Raw genomic sequence first — 22,201 nt, forward strand, 5'->3', positions numbered from 1 at the left:
GCTGGACACGGGGTCTGAGCCCAGGGGGGCTGTGCCCGAGCACAGGACGAGCTCCCTGGGGATGTTTCCACCCCAGCAGCACTCTGACAGAACTGCCTTGGTGCTCTGAGACTTTCACCCCATCATGACGACATTCAAATGAGGAGTTTTCGATCACAGAAACGTTTTGTCACGTAGGACTCTGATCACAGCGCTCCCGGCCGAGGCCCAGCTCAGAGCCAGGACAGTTTGCTCCCACCACGACAGCAAATCAAATTTACTTTCTAATCTGGACCGAGAAATAAACCAGTTTATTGGGCCAAGCCATTAGTTTAGAGGATTGTCTGTCAGTGGCTTAAAATGCAGCAAATTCTCCTTCTGTAAATGGAATATTCTCCTCCGTGCACATATTTTTTAGCTCTATTTTTGGCTGCAAATAGCTCAGTTTCTAATTACATTGGTGGGCAAAATTGGCCGTTCTGGTCTCTCAGGTACCAACATTTCCCCTTCCCCCCTTTCTTAATCACACCTAAAACCCCCACCCTCCACCAGCACTGCCCCAGTGCTGCCACAGCATCTCCTGGGCTGACAAAACGAGCTTTGGTTTGGTTTTGGTCTAATTACATATTTCCCCCCAGAGACAGGAGGAGCTCAGAAGAAGCTGTTTCAGTCTCCTGGGTAAATATTGGATGTTTTATGTGCTTTCACCAAAGATTTTTTTTCTTATTTCTGCTTTTAAAAGACACAGAATGAGTTGAAAAGGGAAAAACCCCACAACTATGTTATAAGCCAGGAAAGTCAAAATTAAAGCCACTCTGTCCTTAATGTACTGCTGCTTCTTTCTTATTTACTCAAGAGTAAGTAAGAAAGGTGGTTGTGAGCTCTCAATCAATACCCTTTAAATATTGAATAAACTATGGGGCAATGATTACAATCAGCCCAAGGATCTTGCATTAATTCCCATCTTAGTTGCTGCAAAGGGAAGGAGGCCCAGCTGGCAAATCCACAGGGACTTCCAGCAGCTTCCAGTCACCCCAGTTCCCTGGAGACCACACCAGGGCTTCCTCCAGTGCTCCCTTCCCTCTGGGATTGCCCCTGGCAAAGGCAAATGCACAGCACCACCTTCCCAGTCCTGGCCATGCATCCCTTTGGAGCCTCTCCTGGAGCTGGCAGCAGGCAGAGCAGCCTTTGGAGATCTGGGAACAACCACAGGGAAAAATATCCCTGTGGGTCCACCCGGAAACCTTCTTCTCACCCCCAGCTCAGGTGAGAGAACAGAGCTTAAAAAAAGCTTCAACCTGAGCAGTGGACCCAGAAACTGCTGCCTGTGCTATTGTAAGAGCTGGATTCATCCAGCTGTGGGATGTTTGACGTGGATCTTCTGTGAGAGGGACCTCAGACAACACCCAGGGTTACCTGTCAGCCACAACCAGCTCCAGGAACCCGCCCAGCCCCACAGGGGCTCCTGCAGGGAGCTCCGAGTGCACTGTGGAAAGGAAAAACATCATTCCCAGTCCTGTCAGCTCCCCAGAATCCCAACTCTACCTTGTCAGCAGCTGCCAGCAAGTCATCAGCCATTTTGTCAAGATTTGGTGCCTTCCCAGTATAAATAAAACACATCATTTCCTTAAAAACTTCCGGCTCCACATCATTGATTTCAACCCGATTCTGCAACAGGAAAACGAAGTTTATTAAGATCCTGCCAGGGCTTCCTTCTCCCCCAAACTCCTTCAGGATTCAGAGGCAAACTGTTCAGAATGAGCAGTGCAAAAAAAGAAACAGAAAAAGAAAAGAAAAGATGTGGATGGAGTAAGAAAAATTCTGAGTTGTATTTCACCTTCTCTACTTCTCCCTGTCCCACCCCAGACTCTTTCCCAAGAGGAACAAAGGTACAATTCCTCCTTGATCCCTGTCTTCCTCCCTTCAGGGCAGCTGAAGCAGAGAGGTGCATCTAATGTGAGAAAGACAGTTAAAAGGTGACCAAAATCACAAACACAAGGGAAGTTCTCCGAGCAGGAGCTGACTGGAGAGCCATTCTGCAGCTGGAGAGGTTCTCCTCCCCTCAGGGTCTCTTACCTTTTTACTCTCCTCCATCTCGTGCTCAAACATGGCGCTGAACACTGGGGAACGCGCTGTGAGGGAAAACAAAGCACAGTTGGAAAGGCTCCTCTGGCCTCAGGAGGGGCTGAGCCTGGCTCAGCAACACCTCAGCAACTGAGAAACTCTCCCCATGGCCTGGGGCTGCCAGAGCTTCCAGCTGGGGAGGGGAGGAGTTACATCCTTCCAGCAAGGCTGGAGAGTCCCGGGGTGGGAAGGTGTGTTTCTTGGCTTGGCAGGAAAGTATTCCTTGGAAATGAGCTAAGTTCTCCTTACAAATGCTTTAGGAATATTTTAGAGTACCCTACAGCCACAAAAAACGCTCCCACTGTCCTTGTCAAAGGAGCAGACAGGCAATTACAAACCAAGTGGGGACTTCCTCTCCACCTGGAACAGCTCACAAACCACTCTGGTACCACAGCTCTTTGATAAAGGAGCTGCAGGAGCCTCCTTTAAAGATGAAAGAACTCCAAAAACCCCACTGCCCATCAGGTTGTTGGCTCCTGCTCTGCTAAGAACTCCGGCTCCCACAGAGTTAAAATCCATCTCGTTGCCTGTTTCCTGATTTCTGTGTTTTATGGAACAGAACATGAGTAGTGACGGGGCAGGACAAGGGACAGGGGGTTCCCACTGCCAGAGGGCAGGGGTGGATGGGATATTGGGAAGGAATTCTTCCCTATGTGGGCCCTGGCCCAGGGTGCCCAGAGGAGCTGTGGCTGCCCCAGCCCTGGAGTGTCCAAGGCCAGGCTGGAGCACCCTGGGCCAGTGGAAGGTGTCCCTGCCCGTGGCAGGGGGTGGCTGAGCTTTAAGTTCCCTTCCATCCCAACCCCTCCCACGATTGCAGGGCCAAACACCCACCTGCCAGGATGGCTTTGTGCCCCTTGAACTCCTGGCCTGCCACGCAGAGGCAGCAGTCCGTGAACCGCGAGTTCTCCCAGAGCCCGCCCAGCTCGTCGGCCAGGCGGCACTCGGGCACCTTCACCATGTTCATGGTGTTCTGGCCAGAGATGTTCACTGAGTCCTGCACCACACTCACCTGCAGGGGAGGCAAAGGCAAAAACACCCTCAAAGACACACATGGAAAGAGGGCTCTCCCTCCAGGAGGGGTTTGTGGCCAGGGAGACGCAGAGCAAACCCCAGCACGGTCACTGCAGGGTTAAAATCGTGCCCGTTTTTCAAGCACCTTTGCTCCTCTGTTCAGAGATCCCTGCACCACAGTGTCCATCCCAAATCCTAAATGCCACCAGCAGGTTTCCTTCTCAACCCCAAACCAACAGCTGAGCCCTAACTTTGTCAGACGGTTTCCTAACGAAGCAGAACCTTATTTTCCTGCTTTTCCAGACACCACACCTGACCTAGTTTTCCCCTTCTAGCAACACTGTGAAACCCTCCCCAATCAATAATGCAACAGACAACAGGCCACATGAAAATGAAGTACACACAGAGTTTTTATAACCCAGCACAGGAGCCACAAGGGCAGTGGCTGACTCCTGAAATGTCCTCCTGCTTCTCCTTCTGCACCTCGGCAGTTCAGTGCTCCTGTCACGCCATAAAATACAATTAAAACCCACCTAAACAGCAAGTTTAAGAAAAAAGAAAAAGAAAATCCAGCTTTATGTCAAATAATTAGGAGGATTTGGGGAAGGCAGAGAGATTCCTAATCAGCTGCTCTGAGGCAGGACCAGCGTGGCTGCTGAACCTCCTTCACCGAGGGCCCACTGAGCACCCAACCATTGTCAGGGCTGCAGGAAATCAGGCAGAGCCCAATTAGAAAAGATCAGAGTGACTAATCCAGCCCTGCTGTAGAAAGAATAAAGCAGGGAGATTGACAGGGAAGAGACGTGAGACTATTCCCTGGATTTGCTGGCGAGTCCAAGTTAAATTCCACCTCTATTAATAACCAGTGGCCAAAGAATAATGGACAGCAGAGGAAGTTCCACAGGGTGGAGAAGAAGGAAATCATGAAGTGAGAGGGAGGAAAAGGAAAGGGGAAAACCTGTCAGAACGCACTCCAGCTCCTGAGAAAGCTGCAGGGGGGTTCTGGGGGCACATTTTGTGTAAAACACACGAGACTCACAACCAAACAAGTATCAGATGCCAGAGGACACCACGGACCAGCCACAGCACATGTGGAGGAGTCAAAGTTCCTCACCATGATCTGCATCATCCCCCTGTCCTGTGACATCCACAGCAGCAAAGTGGACTCCAGGATGGGTGAAAACTCATCAGGTGCATTGAAAAGGGAATTCTAAGATGCAGATCCCTTGTTTGGACTTCCAACACGGATCACAGAGCAGCCAAAAAACTGTCTCAAATCCACAAATAAATCCTCTTCATACATGAAATAAAGCCAGTAATTCCATGGCTTTCTACTGGATTCCAGCCTCAGATGTTAAAAGAGAGAAGGATTTGTTTAAGCTGTTTTCAACATCTCAGCAAGGGAACCAACACTACCCAGCTCAGAAAAGAGCTGCTGCCAGAACTTCGGGAACACCTCCCCCTTGGGAGACTGACTGCGAGGATATTTACCTCTGCTGCTGGAATGTAATTTGAGCAGCAAAAAGCAATGCAGTTGGGATATGAACAACCAAGCCCACCTGCAAAACAAGGGCCTGAAAAATCCCCAAACTGACGAGGAAATGAAGTCAGGTCTGAAATGTTTGACAAGGACCATCACTCTCTGGCCCAACAGCATTTCCAGGGAGAATTATCCACGCTCAGCACCGGCCATGAGCAGAGAGCAAAGGGCTTCTTCCTTCCAGCTTCAATAAGGAACCTTGTGGTGTGCAGGAATCACAAATATCTGCACTTGAAAGGCACCTCCACATCCAGTGTTCCCAACTCCTGTGGGAGCTCCTCCATCCAGAGCTGGAAGCACAGATGGAGCAGCATCATTTGGCACCTGTGGCCAGCAGGGAAGGATCAGGAGAGCACATGGTTGGAATGCTAAGAGAGTTATAAACTCAGGGAGAAAAGGGAGAAAGAGGAGAAAAGGGAGGCAGGGAGAAAAAAAAAAACCAAACCAAGGTGCTGGAAGTTCTCAGCAAACTGTTTCCAGACAGCAAAACCTTCTGGTATGAGCGACCTTTGGATTCCTCACAGAACAGATCCCAAGGCCAGGTGCAGCCAAGAGCGAGGTTCCTCCTCCTCCACAACAATCCACACCACTGAAGCCTTGAAGGGAATAATTCAGCAAAGGGTGCAGTGACTTGATCAGGACTAGTTGCCAAGACTACTGTGGATCTGGGGTTTATGCACATTGTGTCTCACAGATTCCCTTCTCAGATGTTGGTTTTTGGGCTCCACCCAACAAGCGTGAGGGGTTTTGGCTCTTTTACCGTGAAGGAAAGAGGAACTGCCAGACCTACAGAGGTGTCACACAGGGCTCTGTCCTGCTCCCCTCCCTTACTGCTCCAAGTGTTCAGGAAGGGCTCCCTCCTTCACGAATAATTCATGTTACTGCTTAAAATACACATCCCTGAGGTGTTTGTTCATTTAAACACGTGCAGCCTTGTAATGGCCAAGCAAAACTGAAAAAAAAAAACCAAACCAAATCCTTGTTGAACAACTTAGATTGAAGCTTCCCTTTCATTCCTGAACAAAAGAAAAGATTCCCATTAAAAAAAAAACAGTGCAGGAGATCCAAAGGGAGAACAACTTGTTCCACCTGTCTTCTGGCAAAAATCACAGCTCCAGGAGGGATTTTGCAGTTAAAAAGACAACGGAAGTAAAACAGAAGGAGCCCTGAAGACATTAAATCAGAGTTTAAATTTGCTCTTTAAGGTTCCTAAACTTAAATGTCTGGTTTTACAAATAGCTGGCCTGAAATAAGTACCAGTGAAATAATAATGCTGTAAGCAGTTGTAGGAAAGTACAAACACAATGAAGGGAAAATTGTGATTACTGTAAAATTCCTTTCTCTTGTATTTTTCCTTTTGTTGGCTGCATGGACACATTTCAGAAAATAAAGAAAACTCTTTTTTATTCAGCAGGCAAGTGACAAACAGGCCAGTCCCCACTACAGAGCTAGTGGTGCTTATTATCCCAAGTGAGCTTCAACTTAGGGAGCACAAACAGATGGATGATAACACCAAACCAGGAGCGGAATGATAATCAAACTTAGCCTGATTCCTATCATCAGCCCAGGTAAAAACCAAACACAAAGTAGCCAGGAAAGAAATGGAAGTGAAGTGGGATGAATCACAGAGAGGACAAAGGCACCAGCCACGCACACACAAATAAAATCCGAGTGTCACACAAACATCCAGCATCGCTCTGACACCTCTGACTCCTTAAAAGCAAGGATGAGAAAGGAGGTCAGGCCTGCCCCCAGCTAATGGAAGTGCTGTGCTTCCCCTGCACAGGCTGCCTTACCTCACAGAACAGAGTGAGTTTGTCATCTGGAAGGAGTCCGTTGGCTTCATCCAGCAGGAAATCTCTCCGGATGAATTTCTTGAAGCCCCAGTCCTTGCCTTGCACGAAGCGATAGGCGCGTTGGCTCTCTGCGGGACAGGGGGCTCAGGCCAGGCTGGGGCAGGCAGAGCTGCAGCACCCGCCCCACAGTGCCCACCCCACAGGACTCACCCCACAGGACTGACCCCACAGCACTGACCCCACAGCACTGACCCCACAGCACCCGCCCCACAGCACCCACCCCACAGCACCCGCCCCACAGCACCCGCCCCACAGGACTCACCCCACAGCACCGACCCCACAGCACCCACCCCACAGGACTCATCCCACAGGACTCATCCCACAGGACTCACCCCACAGGACTCACCCCACAGCACCGACCCCACAGCACCCGCCCCACAGCACCCACTCCACAGCACTGACCCCACAGCACTGACCCCACAGCACTGACCCCACAGGACTCACCCCACAGCACCGACCCCACAGCACCCACCCCACAGGACTCACCCCACAGGACTCACCCCACAGCACTGACCCCACAGCACTGACCCCACAGCACTGACCCAACAGCACCCGCCAACCAGCACCCACCCCCAGCACCCACACCCAAAGCCCCCCCCCACAGGACTCACCCCACAGCACCGACCCCACAGCACCCACCCCACAGTGCCCACCCCACAGGACTCATCCCACAGCACTGACCCCACAGCACTGACCCCACAGGACTCACCCCACAGCACCCACCCCACAGCACCCACCCCACAGGACTCACCCCACAGCACCCACCCCACAGGACTCACCCCACAGCACCCGCCCCACAGCACCCGCCCCACAGCACACTCGGGGTTGTTTTACACCCCCACAGCACACTCGGGGTTGTTTTACACACCCACAGCACACTCGGGGTTGTTTTACACACCCACAGCACACTCGGGGTTGTTTTACACACCCACAGCACACTCGGGGTTGTTTTACACACCCACAGCACACTCGGGGTTGTTTTACACACCCACAGCACACTCGGGGTTGTTTTACACACCCATGGCTTTTGTCTCCTCTCCTTTGGCGTTGAGAATGGAGAACTTGAACTTGGCTCGGACCTCGCTCTTGGGGCAGCTCACCAGCAGCAGGTACAGGGACAGGTAATCCTTGCTCTCCTCATCCAGGCCCTTGGGGTTCACACGCAAACACCTGCAGGGACAGGGCAGCAGCGTTGGCAGCTCCTCTGGAGCTCCAAAGAAAGGGTAGGGCAGAACTGTCCCTGCAAACTGGGCACTGCAGAACTGTCCCTGCAAACTGGGCACTGCAGAACTGTCCCTGCAAACTGGGCACTGCAGAACTGTCCCTGCAAACTGGGCAGCAAACACGTTGTGTTGACACCAACAGCAGGAAATGATGGCTGGGGAAATAAACTGGAGCTGTGTTAAATCTGTATGTCCACATGGATAAAAATATACAGGCAGGAATGTGGGCAACCCAAAAAAACACACGGAAAAGAGCGGGGAGAATGGTTGGGAAAGCAGCCGGGATGGCAACTTTCACAAAAGGGCAACCCAAAAAAAACCCACGGGGAAAAGAGGAGGGAGAATGGTTGGAATTACTGGAAAGCAACCCCCCCCCAAAAAAAACCCCACAGGGAATAGAGCAGGGAGAACAGTTGGAATTACTGAAAAGCAACCCAAAAAAACCCCCACAAGGAACAGAGGGAGTCTGGTTGGAATTACTGAAAAGCACCCTGGATGTCAACTTTCCTAAAAGGAAAGCGAAAGAAATATTAGACTGGAGGCCACGGATTCGAGGAAGTGCAACAAATGCAGAGAAGTGGCAGAGAAAATCCCACAGGAAGCAACTGAAAGGGAAAGGGGGGGTCTGGAAGGTTGGTTTTTACAAAAAACACGACCCCAGGGCAAAAGGGAAACTACTCCTGTGTGAAGAAAAGTGGTAAGTGCAGGAAGAGGCCACTCCTGAGCACTTCCAGGACCTGGAACTTGGCAGAGGATCCACCAAAGCACAAACCAGGCCAGCTGATGGAACAGCTCCCACACACAGGCACCAGAGCCGGCAGATCCAGGTGTTCCAGGAGAGCTGAGCAGCAAAGGTTCCAAAGGTAAGGATTTAACAAGGAGCAGGCCAAGGAAAGCACAGCTCTGCCACCCAAAGGCAGGAACACACACTGTACACAGACACACTGTACACAGACACACAGCAAAGTCTGTGTAAGACACTTCCTAACAGCCCCAAGGGATGAACTCAGGAACTGGGTGTCTGTGGATGTGCTGGGGCCAACAGACACAGCACCCACACCTGAGCAAAGCCCACCCCGAGTTACTGCAAACGACTCGAGAGCTCAGGGAAAAAAAGAAAGGTTTTAAAGGAAAGGAGAAGGCCCAAAATCATGTCATCTTGAAGGAGAGGCAAGGAGGAGTTACAGAACATTGGTACTTCTCTTATCTCCACCTTCTCCCCACATTCACAAAAAGCTGCCATAAGGAGAAAGGTAATTACAGCAATAATGTTGAACTGCAGGATTTAGAGTGCAAGGAAAATTAACCTTTTTTTTTTGGAGTGCAGGGAAAAGTAACTTTTTAACAACGTGGAGTGTTAGGGGCTGGAACTGGGAGGAGGAAGCAGAGCTGGAATACACTGGCTGGGCACCCTCACTGCCTCGTATGGACTTGTCAAGACAAATGTGTTTTTGAGATAAATGTTGTTTTGTGTGGAGCACCAGGGCTTTCTCTCTGTGCACAGCCAAGGAACAAGAACCCACGTGCAGTACAAGGATGGTTTTAAGTATTTCCTCTGTTCCAGAAGCCCAAATTCCAGGCAGGAGTTGCACAACCAGGGGCTCTGTGTCTCACCATTTCAGCTTATCGTTGGCTCCAGATGAGAAGGTCGAGCTCTTGATGACCTCCCCCATCTCCTCCCGGCAGAAGCTGAAGTTGTTGATGGTCCACATGTAGGAGAACTTCACCACCTTGATCTGAGGAGACAGGGAAGAGCAGGTTTAGGGGCATTCCCATCCACCTCCCCATCCTGAAGGCAAAAGCTGCACGGCTGACTGAGTGACCTGGATGAGGAACAACCCCAGGCACAGGGCACTGGGAATGGCTGGCACTGGCACAGGGCACTGGGAATGGCTGGCATGGGGCACTGGGAATGGCTGGCACTGGCACAGGGCACTGGGAATGGCTGGCACGGGGCACGGGGCTGCTCCAACTGCCTCCTCCAGGGCTTTGCCACCAGGCACAGGGAACATTTGGCTGTTGCCAGGGTAGCAACTGCTGTGTGTAACTGCCCTGTGAGTGTGTAACTGAGTGTGTAACTGCCCTGTGAGTGTGTAACTGAGTGTGTAACTGCCCTGTGAGTGTGTAACTGAGTGTGTAACTGCCCTGTGTGTGTGTAACTGCCCCTCCAAAGCAGGACACTCAGCCAGGGCGACACCTCTGAACTCCACATCCCTTCCCACAGGCTCCAATCCTGCTAAGGCGGAACACCTGAGCACAGGTGTGCACTCACCTGGGTGTAGCACAGGCTCTCTGTCCAGGTGTGTAAGGTGTGCACAGGTGTGTTAGGTGTGCACTCACCTGGGTGTAGCCCCAGCTCTCTGTACAGGTGTGTCCAGGTGTGCACTCACCTGGGTGTAGCTCCAGCTCTCTGTACAGGTGTGTAAGGTGTGCACAGGTATGTCCAGGTGTGCACTCACCTGGGTGTAGCACCAGCTCTCTGTACAGGTGTGTAAGGTGTGCACAGGTATGTCCAGGTGTGCACTCACCTGGGTGTAGCTCCAGCTCTCTGTACAGGTGTGTAAGGTGTGCACAGGTATGTCCAGGTGTGCACTCACCTGGGTGTAGCACCAGCTCTCTAGGTAGGTGTGCACAGGTATGTCCAGGGTGCACTCACCTGGGTGTAGCTTTCCCAGTTCTCGTACAGGTGTGTTGTTGTAAGGTGTGCACAGGTCTGTACAGGTGTGCACTCACCTGGTGTAGCTCCAGCTCTCTGTACAGGTGTGTAAGGTGTGCACAGGTATGTCCAGGTGTGCACTCACCTGGGTGTAGCACCAGCTCTCTGTACAGGTGTGTAAGGTGTGCACAGGTATGTCCAGGTGTGCACTCACCTGGGTGTAGCTCCAGCTCTCTGTACAGGTGTGTAAGGTGTGCACAGGTATGTCCAGGTGTGCACTCACCTGGGTGTAGCACCAGCTCTCTGCCACGGGCCCACTGGACATCTCTGCCGGAGGAGGGGGACTCGGCACCCTTGACATCGCCAGTTTGAAGCCTGAACAGTATCCACAACTCAGCAGAAGAAATTGAGACTTGATCCTCACCCTGGGGGTCCACAAAAAGGGAAAAAACACCATGAAACCCAAGAACAAACGGATTTGAAAAATGCGGATTTTAAAGAGGTGGATTTTAAAAACGCTGAGTTAATTTTAAAGCCAACATTTTTAAATGTCCCACAGCCAACCCCACAATCCTGGATGGATCCCCACAGCCAACCCCACAATCCTGGATTCCCGCAGCCAACCCCACAGTCCCAGATTCCCACAGCCAACCCCACAGTCCCAGATTCCCACAGCCAACCCCACAGTCCCAGATTCCCACAGCCAACCCCACAGTCCCAGATTCCCACAGCCAACCCCCCAGGGCTCTGCCACGGATCACAAACGGGGAGGGAAATGGGCAATGATGGGATGCCCAGACTGAAGTCTGAACAGCTGATTCCTGCAGCTGATGGCATTTTAAGCTGCACCTCAATCACCTTACACGTGGCAAAGAAGTTTGAGGTTTCTAAAGGCAAAATAAAAGCTGAGCCTGAGAGACACCGGATCATTGAATATCCACTTTTATACCCCAGCTCCTTCCCTCCCAGACGGCCTGGACAGGCAGGTGGGAACAGAAACCCTGGAGGTGCTGCTGGAATTGTGGAATGTCAGCACATCACCCCATTCTGGCTCCAAAGGTTCCCCATTTTAAAGACTTTTCTATGATTTGGAAAACACTTCCAGCCTGGATTGCCAGAGCTTTCCACAGGTGCTTCACGAGGCAGTTAAACGCAGTTCAAAGGAGATGCTCAGCTCCCCGTGAGGCAATCAAACACCTGTCAGGGAGTGACATCACAGGGAATAAACAGGAATATCCATCACTGCCTCGTGCCAGAATTCCCTGAGAGGAAAAACGAGCTGCTGGCCTTGTTTGGGAACAGGGGAAACACGGCAAAAAAATCACAACTATCTCCTGAAAAGCTGCCTGTGCTGCTCCTCCTTCAGATGCTGAATCACTGCTCGGCCGGCCCAGCAGTCGGGGTGTTTGAGAGGGAACCACAGCCGAGCTGGAGGGTTTGTTTGCTCATGAACACTCCATATTCCCCCAGCTCTCACCTCCTCCCAGACAGCTGGTCAATAATCCGGAGATCACAACTATTTCTGGCCAGAAATATCAACAAAACACCAAATATTATCCTGTGCCCCCCTGCGAGCCCACAACAGCCTCGATATAAACAACAAACACTTCTCCTGGGCACAGTTGGGATTACAGCTCAAACAGAGTCATTCTCACCCCATCCACAACCACTTCCAGAGGAGGACATTTCATCCAAGGACCAGAGCAGCCCTTAGGGAAGCACGGGAAATGTTCCCTTGTCACCTTGTCCTCCCAATTATCTCCTGACTTTACAGCTGGAAACTTCACCCGCTGTTGGAATCCACAGCAAAACCACCCCGGGAGAGCAGAGACTTGACCTCAGAGAGGTGGGGAACATCAGCTCCACAAACAATCCTGAAGAGACCTCGAAATTACCTCACGACGACCTAAGAATTACTTTTGCTAAACAGCCTCACTTTCTACTTCTCCAGGCAAACCAACTCCCCTGCAAGAAACCAGCAGTTCCCCGCAGAAATTTCCAGGTGTATCCACTTTTCAGGGAGTTTTATTCAGCAAACACAACTTGGAGAAGTCTGTAAAGGAAGCAGGTTTTTAATTAAGTGTTTCAAAAACGGAGTGGTTGCTCCTCGGACCAGCAAGGCATCAAAGACGACCCAAGAAGAGCAGGGAGAGAGGAGCAGGACAGAGATAATTGGAGCAATAAAACAAGGAAGCACAGGAAAAGAGCATTATCTTCCTGAATTCTTCAAAGCCTTGGAAAGGGCAGTGGAAGGTGGGAATTCATGAAGAACAAGGGGGGGAAAGGGCAAGTGAACTGAGAGAGGGCAAAGCGGTGCTGTTAAAGCAGGGGATGCATCAAACAAGTTTTCAGATTGAATGTGCACCCTGAACAGCAACCACTCTCCTGCCTGGAATTCCAGGGACATGCAGCATTCCCAGGCCCTGCACCTGCTCGGGGTGGAAGGCAGGTGCCAGTCACTCCCGGGGGCTCAGAGGTTGCCCAAAGCTGCCTAATTATTAACAGGGAGGAGCAGAACGGGCTGCAGGGAGGGAGCAAACAACCTGTTCCCATCAAACCCGGCTCCAGGTTGGACACCAACACTGGGGAGAGGGGGAAGTGACCCAAGGAAAAGCCAGATCTTGAAGGGAATCCTGGATTCCAAAAGGGAAAGGCTGGAAACAAAGAAATGGGAACCAGAAGTCAATCACCTCCTGGAAAAAAACCCAATAAAGGAGTGGCATGAATGGGGTTGAACAGATTTGATGGGCCTGAATTAGATAATTTACACCAAAACGGTGGCTGTGAATGAAGGGTGCACAATTCCCAAACCCAGGAGTGGGCACATCCCACCTCCCTTGCTCTGAAATGCCCCCAAAAGCTCCTCCTTAACCCGTGGGACAGCACAGAAAGTGCTGAGCTGCCAATGCCATCCCGAGCTCCATTCCCAGCCCTCAGGCCCAGGAGAAGGGACTGGAAACCCCCCCAGGCCCAGCCCAGGGATAACAGGAATGACCTGGCAGCCAAGGAGACGCTGGGGCACAATAATGGGATCCTTCAGAGCAAACCAAACTTGGGGGGCATTTTGGAGCTGCTTTGAGCCACCACTCCTGGTTTCACCATATGTTTCCCTCTTCCTTAACTCTTCCTGCTTCCATCTAATCCTCTTGAGATGCTTAAGGCTTAAACCTTCCAAACTGTTCCTCTAATCTTCCTCATAATTTTTTAATGCAGATCATCAGCATGTTAAAAAGAAATGAATCTCTTACTCCTTTTTTTTTCTCCTTCCCCAGTTCTCCACCCCTTTTCCCTCCTGGCAATGCACTGCTGTTCATTTGCCTCCTCTCCCAAGGTAAAATGTTATTTAAACTCGCCAGTTTAGGCCTCAGAGAAACCCTCAGCCTGGCAGGAGATCTCGTTTGGGGAAAGAAAGGTTTGTTATTGCCCAGGAAACTCTTTTTATTTGAGATTCTCCCTCCCAGGCAGAATCATAACAAGGATTTTACGGCCTGGCTTTGTTGGAGGGTAAATGTCACCTGTCACCTGCCATTTGAGCCATTTTTTAAACCTAAACCACTTGTACTTTCACAGTCAGGTTTCAAACGGGATTTCTCGTGGATTTGAGGGTGGTAGACCCCCCAAAATGACCTTTAGCCTGGATTTGGTGCTGGCAGAGCCCCAAACCCGAGGCCCCTTGTGCTCTGGGGTGTCAGACCCCCAAAAACTGAGGTTCCTCATGGCCTTGGTCCCAAAATGACCTTTATCGTGGATTTGATGGTGGCAGATCCCCCAAAAATGAGGTTCCTCATGGAACTGAGAGTGGTAGATCCCCAAAATGACATTTTATCACAGTTTGGGGTGTTGGAGGAGCCCCAAAAATGAGGTTCCTCATGGTCAGGAGTCTTGGTACCCCCCAAAGCCGTGATTGTCAAATAAACCCTCTCTCAGAACCAGCACAGGTTGCTTCTTCCCAACAGAAAACTCACCAAATAAGCTCCTATTTCTGAATAAAGAGGAATTACAAGCACTCTGAGCCTCCTGTCTGCAGCCCATCCTACCAGCAATTCGGGATGGGCAGGGAGAATCCCTCATTTTCTATTTAGTCTTTTCTCTGACCTTATCAGACATCAACGAGGGGAGGAAGGAGAGGAAGGAGATGGGACTCAAATTCCAACCAACCTCCCCCTCCAACCCACCCCCATTTTCCTCCCAGACCAGCAGCTGTGTTTCCTCTGAAGGGCATCACACCAATCTCAGTGACCACAAGTTAATATTCTTACATCAACACAAAATAAAGATCACATCTGACAAAAATCCCTCTGAAAACAATAATGATTATTATTGTAATAATTCACCTACACCCACATTTGAATATCCCAACTGTTCAAAACTGAGACTGTTGGATTAATAAGACAAAGAGTAAAAAAAAAATAAAACACCAATTTTAAATCATACAAGTTGTAAATCTTTACTACTGAGTAATACTGGGACTTTTATCCCACTGGCAGCTCACTGGGATCTCACTTTCCAGAAAAAAGAGCCCTGGAGGGTGATTTCCAAACCTTCTGGCCCCAAACACCCCCAGTGACAGAGTGGGAACAGTCACAAGCTGACAAGAAACCCTGAGTAATTTGTCTCTCTCTTAAATGCAGGAAAAACACCATCCCCTGAATTTCATTTACTGCCCAAAAGTGCTTCTAAGAAATGCAGCAAATGTGGTTTTCAAGCACAGCCTGGTGAGGTTGAACAATTCCAGGAGAAAAAGTGGTGGGGGAATGAAGGCCCCAATAGTGTCTCCCCCCTTGTAAAGCACTATTACAGTTGTACACACAATTATGACCTGATTTATGATTTATGGAACAGATTTCTGTAGCAATGTGGGGAAGGACAGTAATTAAAGCTACACTTAAAAACCTACACATATTCTTAAATGATCTCTTCATCTGATCGAGTCCCACAAGCAAATGTTCACCTGCTCAGCTCTAAATCCAGTGTTTTTCTAGACCATTTTTAAAGTCCACAGTCATAAAAATGAACCTATTCAGTAAATCTGTAACACAGGAAAGCTGAGCTGAGATCTCAACATAAAATTTTCAGCACTATCCTAATTCAGTGCAGGTAGAAGTCACCAGGATCCCACTGGCTCCCACATCCGAGGCCAAAGCAGCCCCTTCCAGGCAGGGACTGGGATGTTCAATCCCTCCCCTGACCCCGACTTTATAACCCTACAGATGTAGGGACAGCTCACAGGACACCACGTTCTGCCTGCAGCCAGGATTCCCAAACAGGAATTCCCAAGGATTTCCCAGGCATTTGCTACAGTTCAGGGTCTTTTCAGCCCTAAAAATGGGGAGGGAAAGAACCCAAACCCAACCCCCCAAATTCCATTTCACCTGTGTTATGGATTTTCTTGAATCCTCAGCTGTGAGACTTCCAGAGTCACTCACTGAATATCCCAATCCACCAGGATCAGCCAGTGCAGCTCCTGGTCCTGCTCAGGGCACCCCAAAATCCCCCCCTGTCCCTCAGAGCATTGTCCAAACCCTCCTGCAGCTCTGGCAGCCTTGGGGCCGTGCCCACTGCCCTGGGGAGCCTGGGCAGTGCCAACCACCCTCTGGGGGAAGAACCTTTCCCAAAATCCATCCTGACCCTCCCCTGGCACAGCTCCAGCCATTCCCTGGGTGCTGTCCCTGCTCACAGGGCTTCCTGAGCAACTCCTTCCTTCCAAACAACCACCACAGGACACTTAACAACAGGAAAACAAGAAAAGACCCTGTAACACATTCACAGATCACCAACAGCCCCTCTGCCTCCTCAAGGCACAGCTCCAATCCCAGCCCAGGCTCCTGCACCACCAGGTGTTCCCAGCCTTGGACACACGTTTTATTCCAGGTCTCTCAGGCACAAGGCACGAGACAGTTCCCAGCAGCAGCTTATTGACAGAGGCTCAAGAAGCAACACTCAACAAAAGGGCTTTGGGCTGGTTTATTTCTGGGTTTGCTTTGGGTTTGGTTGTATTTCCTCAAAACCCCAGCAGTTGGAGGCTGGGGGAGAATCAGCGAGATCTTACATAATATCCATGCAGAGAGCTGAGCCCTGGGAGGGGAGGGATGGGACAGAATCCCAGGGGCTGTTTCCAGGGGGGGGCTCCAGACTCCACCAGTGACACAGCACGAGCTGCTGGTTGTGCAGGAAATCGGGATTCCCCAGCTTGGGGCCCGATCCTGCAGAAACAACCTCTGGGAAGGGGATGGAGCCGATGACTCCAAGTTTCCAGGTCCCCAGGGGGGAAATGCTGAGCACGAGGGGTGCCAAGAGTAGAGCTGGTAAGTCCCTCTCGTTGGAGGCTGGATTGGGATCCCAGAGGAACCACCCTGGGAAACAAACCCTGGGTCTGTGCAGAGGCTGCACTGGAGATTAACCCTGAACCTCCCCCCACCCAGAGAGGAATTCATTGTTTTTAAGATTTATCAGCCCTAATCTAATCTAATCTACTGGCAGAACTGGTGCCTCCTCCATGTCGAAATTAATATCATTTACAAATTAATATCATTTACACAAGAAACAAAGTGGTTTTTAAAGCACTTCCCCGTACTCTGTGCACTCAGTGATGGTCTCACCCCGTGTCACAGTGACCCCTCTTCCACTTCAACCCCCTCCCTGCCCTGGATTTACACCCAAATCCTGGTGGTTTTGGGGAGAAAACAAGTTTTATAACCTCGGTAACTCCATCCAGTAAATCAGGCTGTCAGATCTGAGAGCAGTTTGCATCTGCCAGGCACAGTTTTGTATTACTGTCCTCTGCTGATGCAGTGACAGGATGACACCCTCAGTGTACTTCTGTGCTGCCTTGATCTCAATCCCACCCAAAAAGTACCAAAAAGAAAGGGGCGGGGGGGGAAATCTATTTTTTCCCCTCAGGTCACAACAAAACAAGTGACATAATGAAACCAAATAATTCTGGGCAGCTGCTTAAAAAATGTCACTGAAAAAGAAGTCAAGTTGTATGTTTTACTTAACTAGTTTTCGGGGATCTTTTTAATAAGCGAAGAGTTCTATTTTATAAAGCATAAATAAGTTTAATTCTACAGACTTTTACTGGGTTTCACAACGAGCCACCCCAGACACAACCACTCAGAACTCCAAAGGCAAAGGAAAAAAAATAAAAGGAAATCCCAGAAAAGTGTTTCTTTGCCTCATTGTCAGGACGAACACAAACACAAACACATTTAGCAGCGCCGAGTTCCGGAAAATTGACAACAAGTACCACCACATTCGACTATTTTTCTCCCCCCAAAAACTCCTGTCAGAACAAGCCAATGCCATTTCCCAGGCAGCCTGGAAAACACTCCCGGAGCGCTGGTTTACCTTTCTAACACCGTCAATCCCCACAATGCCCGCAGGAAGCAGGGGCTCTGTGCCCCCCGACCCCCCCGGTGCCACATTCCGCCAAGAAAGCGAATTATGTGCCTTTCCACACCGCAGGATGATGCACCATTTCCTTCCAAACACCACCACAGGCCCGAGACCCGGCTGGGAAGCACCAGCCCCCCCCAGCTCCCACAGGATTTGGGAACGTGCCCCCTCAGCCCCAGCGAGGCCACAGCCTGTCACCCCTCACCCGGCGATGCCGCCCCGATCCTCCCCCCACTCGCGTCCCCTCAGCACCCACTCCCAACCACCCCCTGCCCCTCTCCCCCGGCGCGGGGGTCCCCAGGAATCCCCGCTCCGTGTTTTCCCCCAACTTTTCCCCGCCGCCCCCCGTTCCCTCAGGCCCTGCGCCCCCCCCCAACTCCTTCCCCTCCGCTCTCACCTCCGGGCCCTGGGAGAGGCCCCGCCGCCGCTGCGGCGCTGCTGGGAGGCCGGAGGGGCTCCGGGAGCGCTGTGGGGGCAGGAGCGGAGCGAGGGGACGGCCCGCGGACCCCGCAGCCCCCTCAGGAGACCACCACCGGCAGGGGATCACTATTTGGCAGCATGTCCTCCCCGGCCGGTCCCCGCCGAGCGCGACCCGCGGATCACTATTGCGCAGGTGCCCGCAGCAGCTCAGCGCGCATGCGCGAGGAGGGCCGAGGCGGCGGGGGGGCGGCCCGGCGCTCCCCTCACGGCCGCGCACGCGCAGGGCGCGACTGACGCCGAAGGCCACGCCCACTGCCTTTTATAGACGAGCGGCCCCGTCGCGCGAGACATTTCCTTCCCCCCGCGCATGCGCCGCCCTCCTGCGGCGCCGCTGAGGGCTCACTTTGTGGCAGGCCCTGCTCCTGCCGTGCCTCCTGATGGCTCACTTTGTGGCAGGCCCTGCTCCTGCCGTGCCTCCTGATGGCTCACTTTGTGGCAGGCCCGGCCCCTCCTCTGCTTCCTTTGATGGATCACTTTGTGGCAGGTGCCTCGCGGCCCCGCCCCCCTGCGCCAGTGCGAGGGGAATGGCGTGAGCCGTGTGCCCTGCCCTCACGGCTCTGTGAGGGGGTGTCTGACTGAGGGAATGGCGTGAGCCGTGTGTCCTGCCCTCACGGCTCTGTGAGGGGGTGTCTGACTGAGGGAATGGCGTGAGCCGTGTGCCCTGCCCTCACGGCTCTGTGAGGGGGTGTCTGACTGAGGGAATGGCGTGAGCCCTGTGCCCTGCCCTCACGGCTCTGTGAGGGGGTGTCTGACTGAGGGAATGGCCTGTGCCATCATCCCTTCTCTCATGGCTCCATGAAGGACCATCTGCCTCAGGGAATGGCCTGTGCCATCTCCCCTCCCGGCTCCATGAGGGGGTATCTGAAGGAATGGCCTGTGCCATCGTCCCTTCCCTCCCGGCTCCATGAGGGGGTGCCTGCCTGAGGGAACACCATCTCCCCTTCCCTCCCGTTTCAGTGAAGGACTCCCTGCCCGAGGGAATGTTGCGCTCTTAAGCACGGTATTTATATTAACTTTTTGAGAAAGGGATTATGCAGCAAACACCCTCTCTGCCATGCCGGGGTGTGAACCGAAAGCCTGGGAGAGACCTCAGAGACCTCTGAGCACCTTCGAGAGGGTTGGCAAGGAAATGGGGCCAAGCACGTGGCAGGAGGGTGAGAAACAAAAGTAAAAACAAGAAAGATTTAAATTCCAGATGAGAAACTTGTACACCACCACCACAGATGAGAGAGGTTGCCCAGAGAGGCTTTGCAGTCTCTACTGGAGGTTTTCAAGGTCTGATTAAATAAAGCCCTGAGACACCTTCTCCCCTTTCACAGGTGACCCTGCATCAAGTCCCTCCCAACCCTAATTATCCCGTGATCCCGAGATGTCATCCATGTACAGGTCTTCTCTAATTTGTAAAGGTTTTTAACCAGTGAAGCAAAATTTTCATCATTAGTAGTCCTTAATTATTTACACGTTTGTAGAGAAGCTTATCCTTTCTCTCCTGCCAGTTCCAGCCTCGGGGTGAATTAATACAATTACACGCAAATAACCAAATTAACCAGGCTCCACAGTACATCCCACACTTATTTAAATGAAAAGTGCAGAATATTTCAGTCTCATCCCTCATTCTCTCAGATGAAAAACGCTGTTGCCCTCGGCACATCAGCTCCAGGACGCTGGGCTGCCACTCTCGTCCACTGCTGATTCCCAGTATTGCCTGCTTTATTCCCAACGTTTTCTCCAGCGCCCTGGGTTTTCCTGGCAAGTGCCTCATCCAAGTCATGACCAATCCTTGGACCCTGCTTCATTCCCTCGTTTCCCAAACTGCTGCCCACGGTGACAGAACAGCAGGTACTGCTGCATTGTGATGAAGGAATGCCATAAAACTGCCCCTCCTGAGCTACAGGCTTGGCATTAACATTCCTGTTCTGGCCACACATTTCTCCTAGAGACTTGTTTTCATACCCCTTCCATCACCCTGGGTTTTATGTTCCCACGTAAGCTGTGGATTTTTAGTGATGTGTTTATCCTCTTAGAGCCGAAGTACCAAAGGAAATTACAGCACCAGTTTTAGAGAAAACAAAGAGATTCCCCCTCCCCTCTCGATTCGAGCAGAATCGAGACAGAATAAACAGAAATTCTCCTTTAATTCACCACTGGCCAAGTGTCACTTAGAGGGAGGTCGACTTCTTCTGGAGCTTATGACGTTCTCCTGATCAAAATTCTCTTGTTCACAGGAAGCAGAAAATTAAATGGGGTACCTGCGAAAATGAAGATGGAACTTCACCTCTCCTCCGTATGTAGAAGTTACTGGGGGTCAGTTCTGCCCTCCCTGGTGGCAGGGACAAGAGGAATGTGGTCCCTGCCCTGGGCTGGGTCAGTTCTGGGATAAAGGGCTGGACAATGCCGGGTGCTGAGCCCTGACACCGGGGTGGGATGAGCTGAAGTGAGCAGGTGAGAGCACTGAGTTCTCAGGGGCGTTTGCTCTGGGTGAGACTCTCACCTGAGCCACACGGGTGGGTTTCCCCCTCAGAAGCAGCCCTGAGTGCTGGTGCCCACCGGGGTTGGAGGTGCCACCCTTGCACATCCCGGTTTGATTTCCCTGCAACGCTGATTAAACCCGGGGCTGTGGAGGAGTCGTGTGCAAGAATTTTAACCAGCTCCTGCTTCTTAATATTCAACTTCCTCTTTGGTTTTAATTATTTTGTCCCTGCGTTTTCCCTTTCAATTTACTAAAACTCCAGAAATGTAATTAGGGAGAGGCTGAACCCGGAGAAAGCTGCCAGCCTTTCTACATCATGATTAAATGTATCAGCCGTGCCTTCAGTGAGAGGCTGAGAAACAGGAGGCTCATAATTACCTCCCTGTTATCCAGGAAAGAATCTGCGACACGTAGGGATACAGAGTTATTGAAAATGCAGCACTAATTAAAATCTCATATAGGCTCCCCAGGATCGAGAGGATGAAAACAAGTTATTTCATTATTTCCCGGATTTGCCATCTTTGTTACAAAACCAAACAAACCCTTTCTAAACAAAGCCCATCTCAATCACTGGGGAGACTTAATGAGGCTCTTAGAGATGCAACAGTAACAAACACATTGCAAGGTGCTGATTCCCCTCTCCCGGTACCAGGGAGACCCCCCGAACTCATTTTCCGGCTGTAAAGAGAAGGGAATGTTGTGGCAGAGCCACAACCTGGAACAGAACCGTGGCTGGGTTTGAGGGGCCGGTTTGTTTGAAATTGGAGCCATTAAGGATCCCTGATATTCCAGGCTTTTGTGGTTTAATTGTTAAATCCCAGCCAGCACGCCAAGTGCTGACAGGGTTGGTGAGGAGAGGGAGAGCTGCTGAGATCCTGGGTGCTCCCAACCGTGGCAGTCGGAGCATCCTCCAGGGAAAGGAGCCTGCTCTGAGCTTTGCTTTTCCAACCCTTTTGCTCCAAATTTAATTTGCAACAGAATGGCAAGTTCTGAGCCAGACACTGAGTGGGGCAGCCCCACGGCCCCTTCCCTGGCAATGAAACCTCAGCACTGGGGGGGCAGGAGGGTGAAAATATTGCCCACCTGTGAGATCTTGTACAATGCAGAGGGCTCAGGCAGCTCAGTCACACATACAAACCCAAAGCTGGGCAGCTGGCTGCTCCCAGTCCCAAGGCAGAAATCCAGGAGGGTCTAGGAGGGATACAGGAGATAGGTGGGGTTCACTTGAGCTGGGTTTTACCTCAGGGGGGTTTCACTTCCCCGCTGAGGGGCTGGGATGGATTTCCCAGGGAAGCTGTGGCTGCCCCAGCCCTGGGAGTGTCCAAGGCCAGGTTGGAGCACCCTGGGAGAGCAAAAGGTGTCCCTGCCCATGGCAGGGGTGGCACTGGACGGGCTTTAACGTCCCTTCCCACCTGGTCTAAAATTACAGGTACCTCCATTTTTAGGCCCTTTCTGACCCAAACATTC

General features: G+C 51.5%; 1 protein-coding gene across 1 annotated transcript; it reads right to left on the reverse strand.

Annotated features, from left to right (window-relative positions):
- Positions 1-10: 10 nt before the first annotated feature.
- On the reverse strand, positions 11-18,396 carry LOC113999138 (speckle type BTB/POZ protein). Its single transcript, XM_039387741.1, has 8 exons — positions 18,182-18,396; positions 10,673-10,814; positions 9,348-9,469; positions 7,529-7,680; positions 6,451-6,578; positions 2,935-3,112; positions 2,056-2,111; positions 11-1,647 (listed from the first exon to the last, which is right to left on the reverse strand). The coding sequence occupies exons 2-8, from the start codon at positions 10,748-10,750 to the stop codon at positions 1,399-1,401; spliced, it is 963 nt and encodes a 320-aa protein (XP_039243675.1). The 5' UTR covers positions 10,751-10,814; positions 18,182-18,396; the 3' UTR covers positions 11-1,398.
- Positions 18,397-22,201: the final 3,805 nt, after the last annotated feature.

The sequence above is a fragment of the Pipra filicauda genome, unplaced genomic scaffold (assembly GCF_003945595.2).
Source record: "Pipra filicauda isolate LSUMZ 115617 unplaced genomic scaffold, ASM394559v2 scaffold586_size332294_pilon, whole genome shotgun sequence".
NCBI classification, from domain to species: Eukaryota; Metazoa; Chordata; class Aves; order Passeriformes; family Pipridae; genus Pipra; species Pipra filicauda.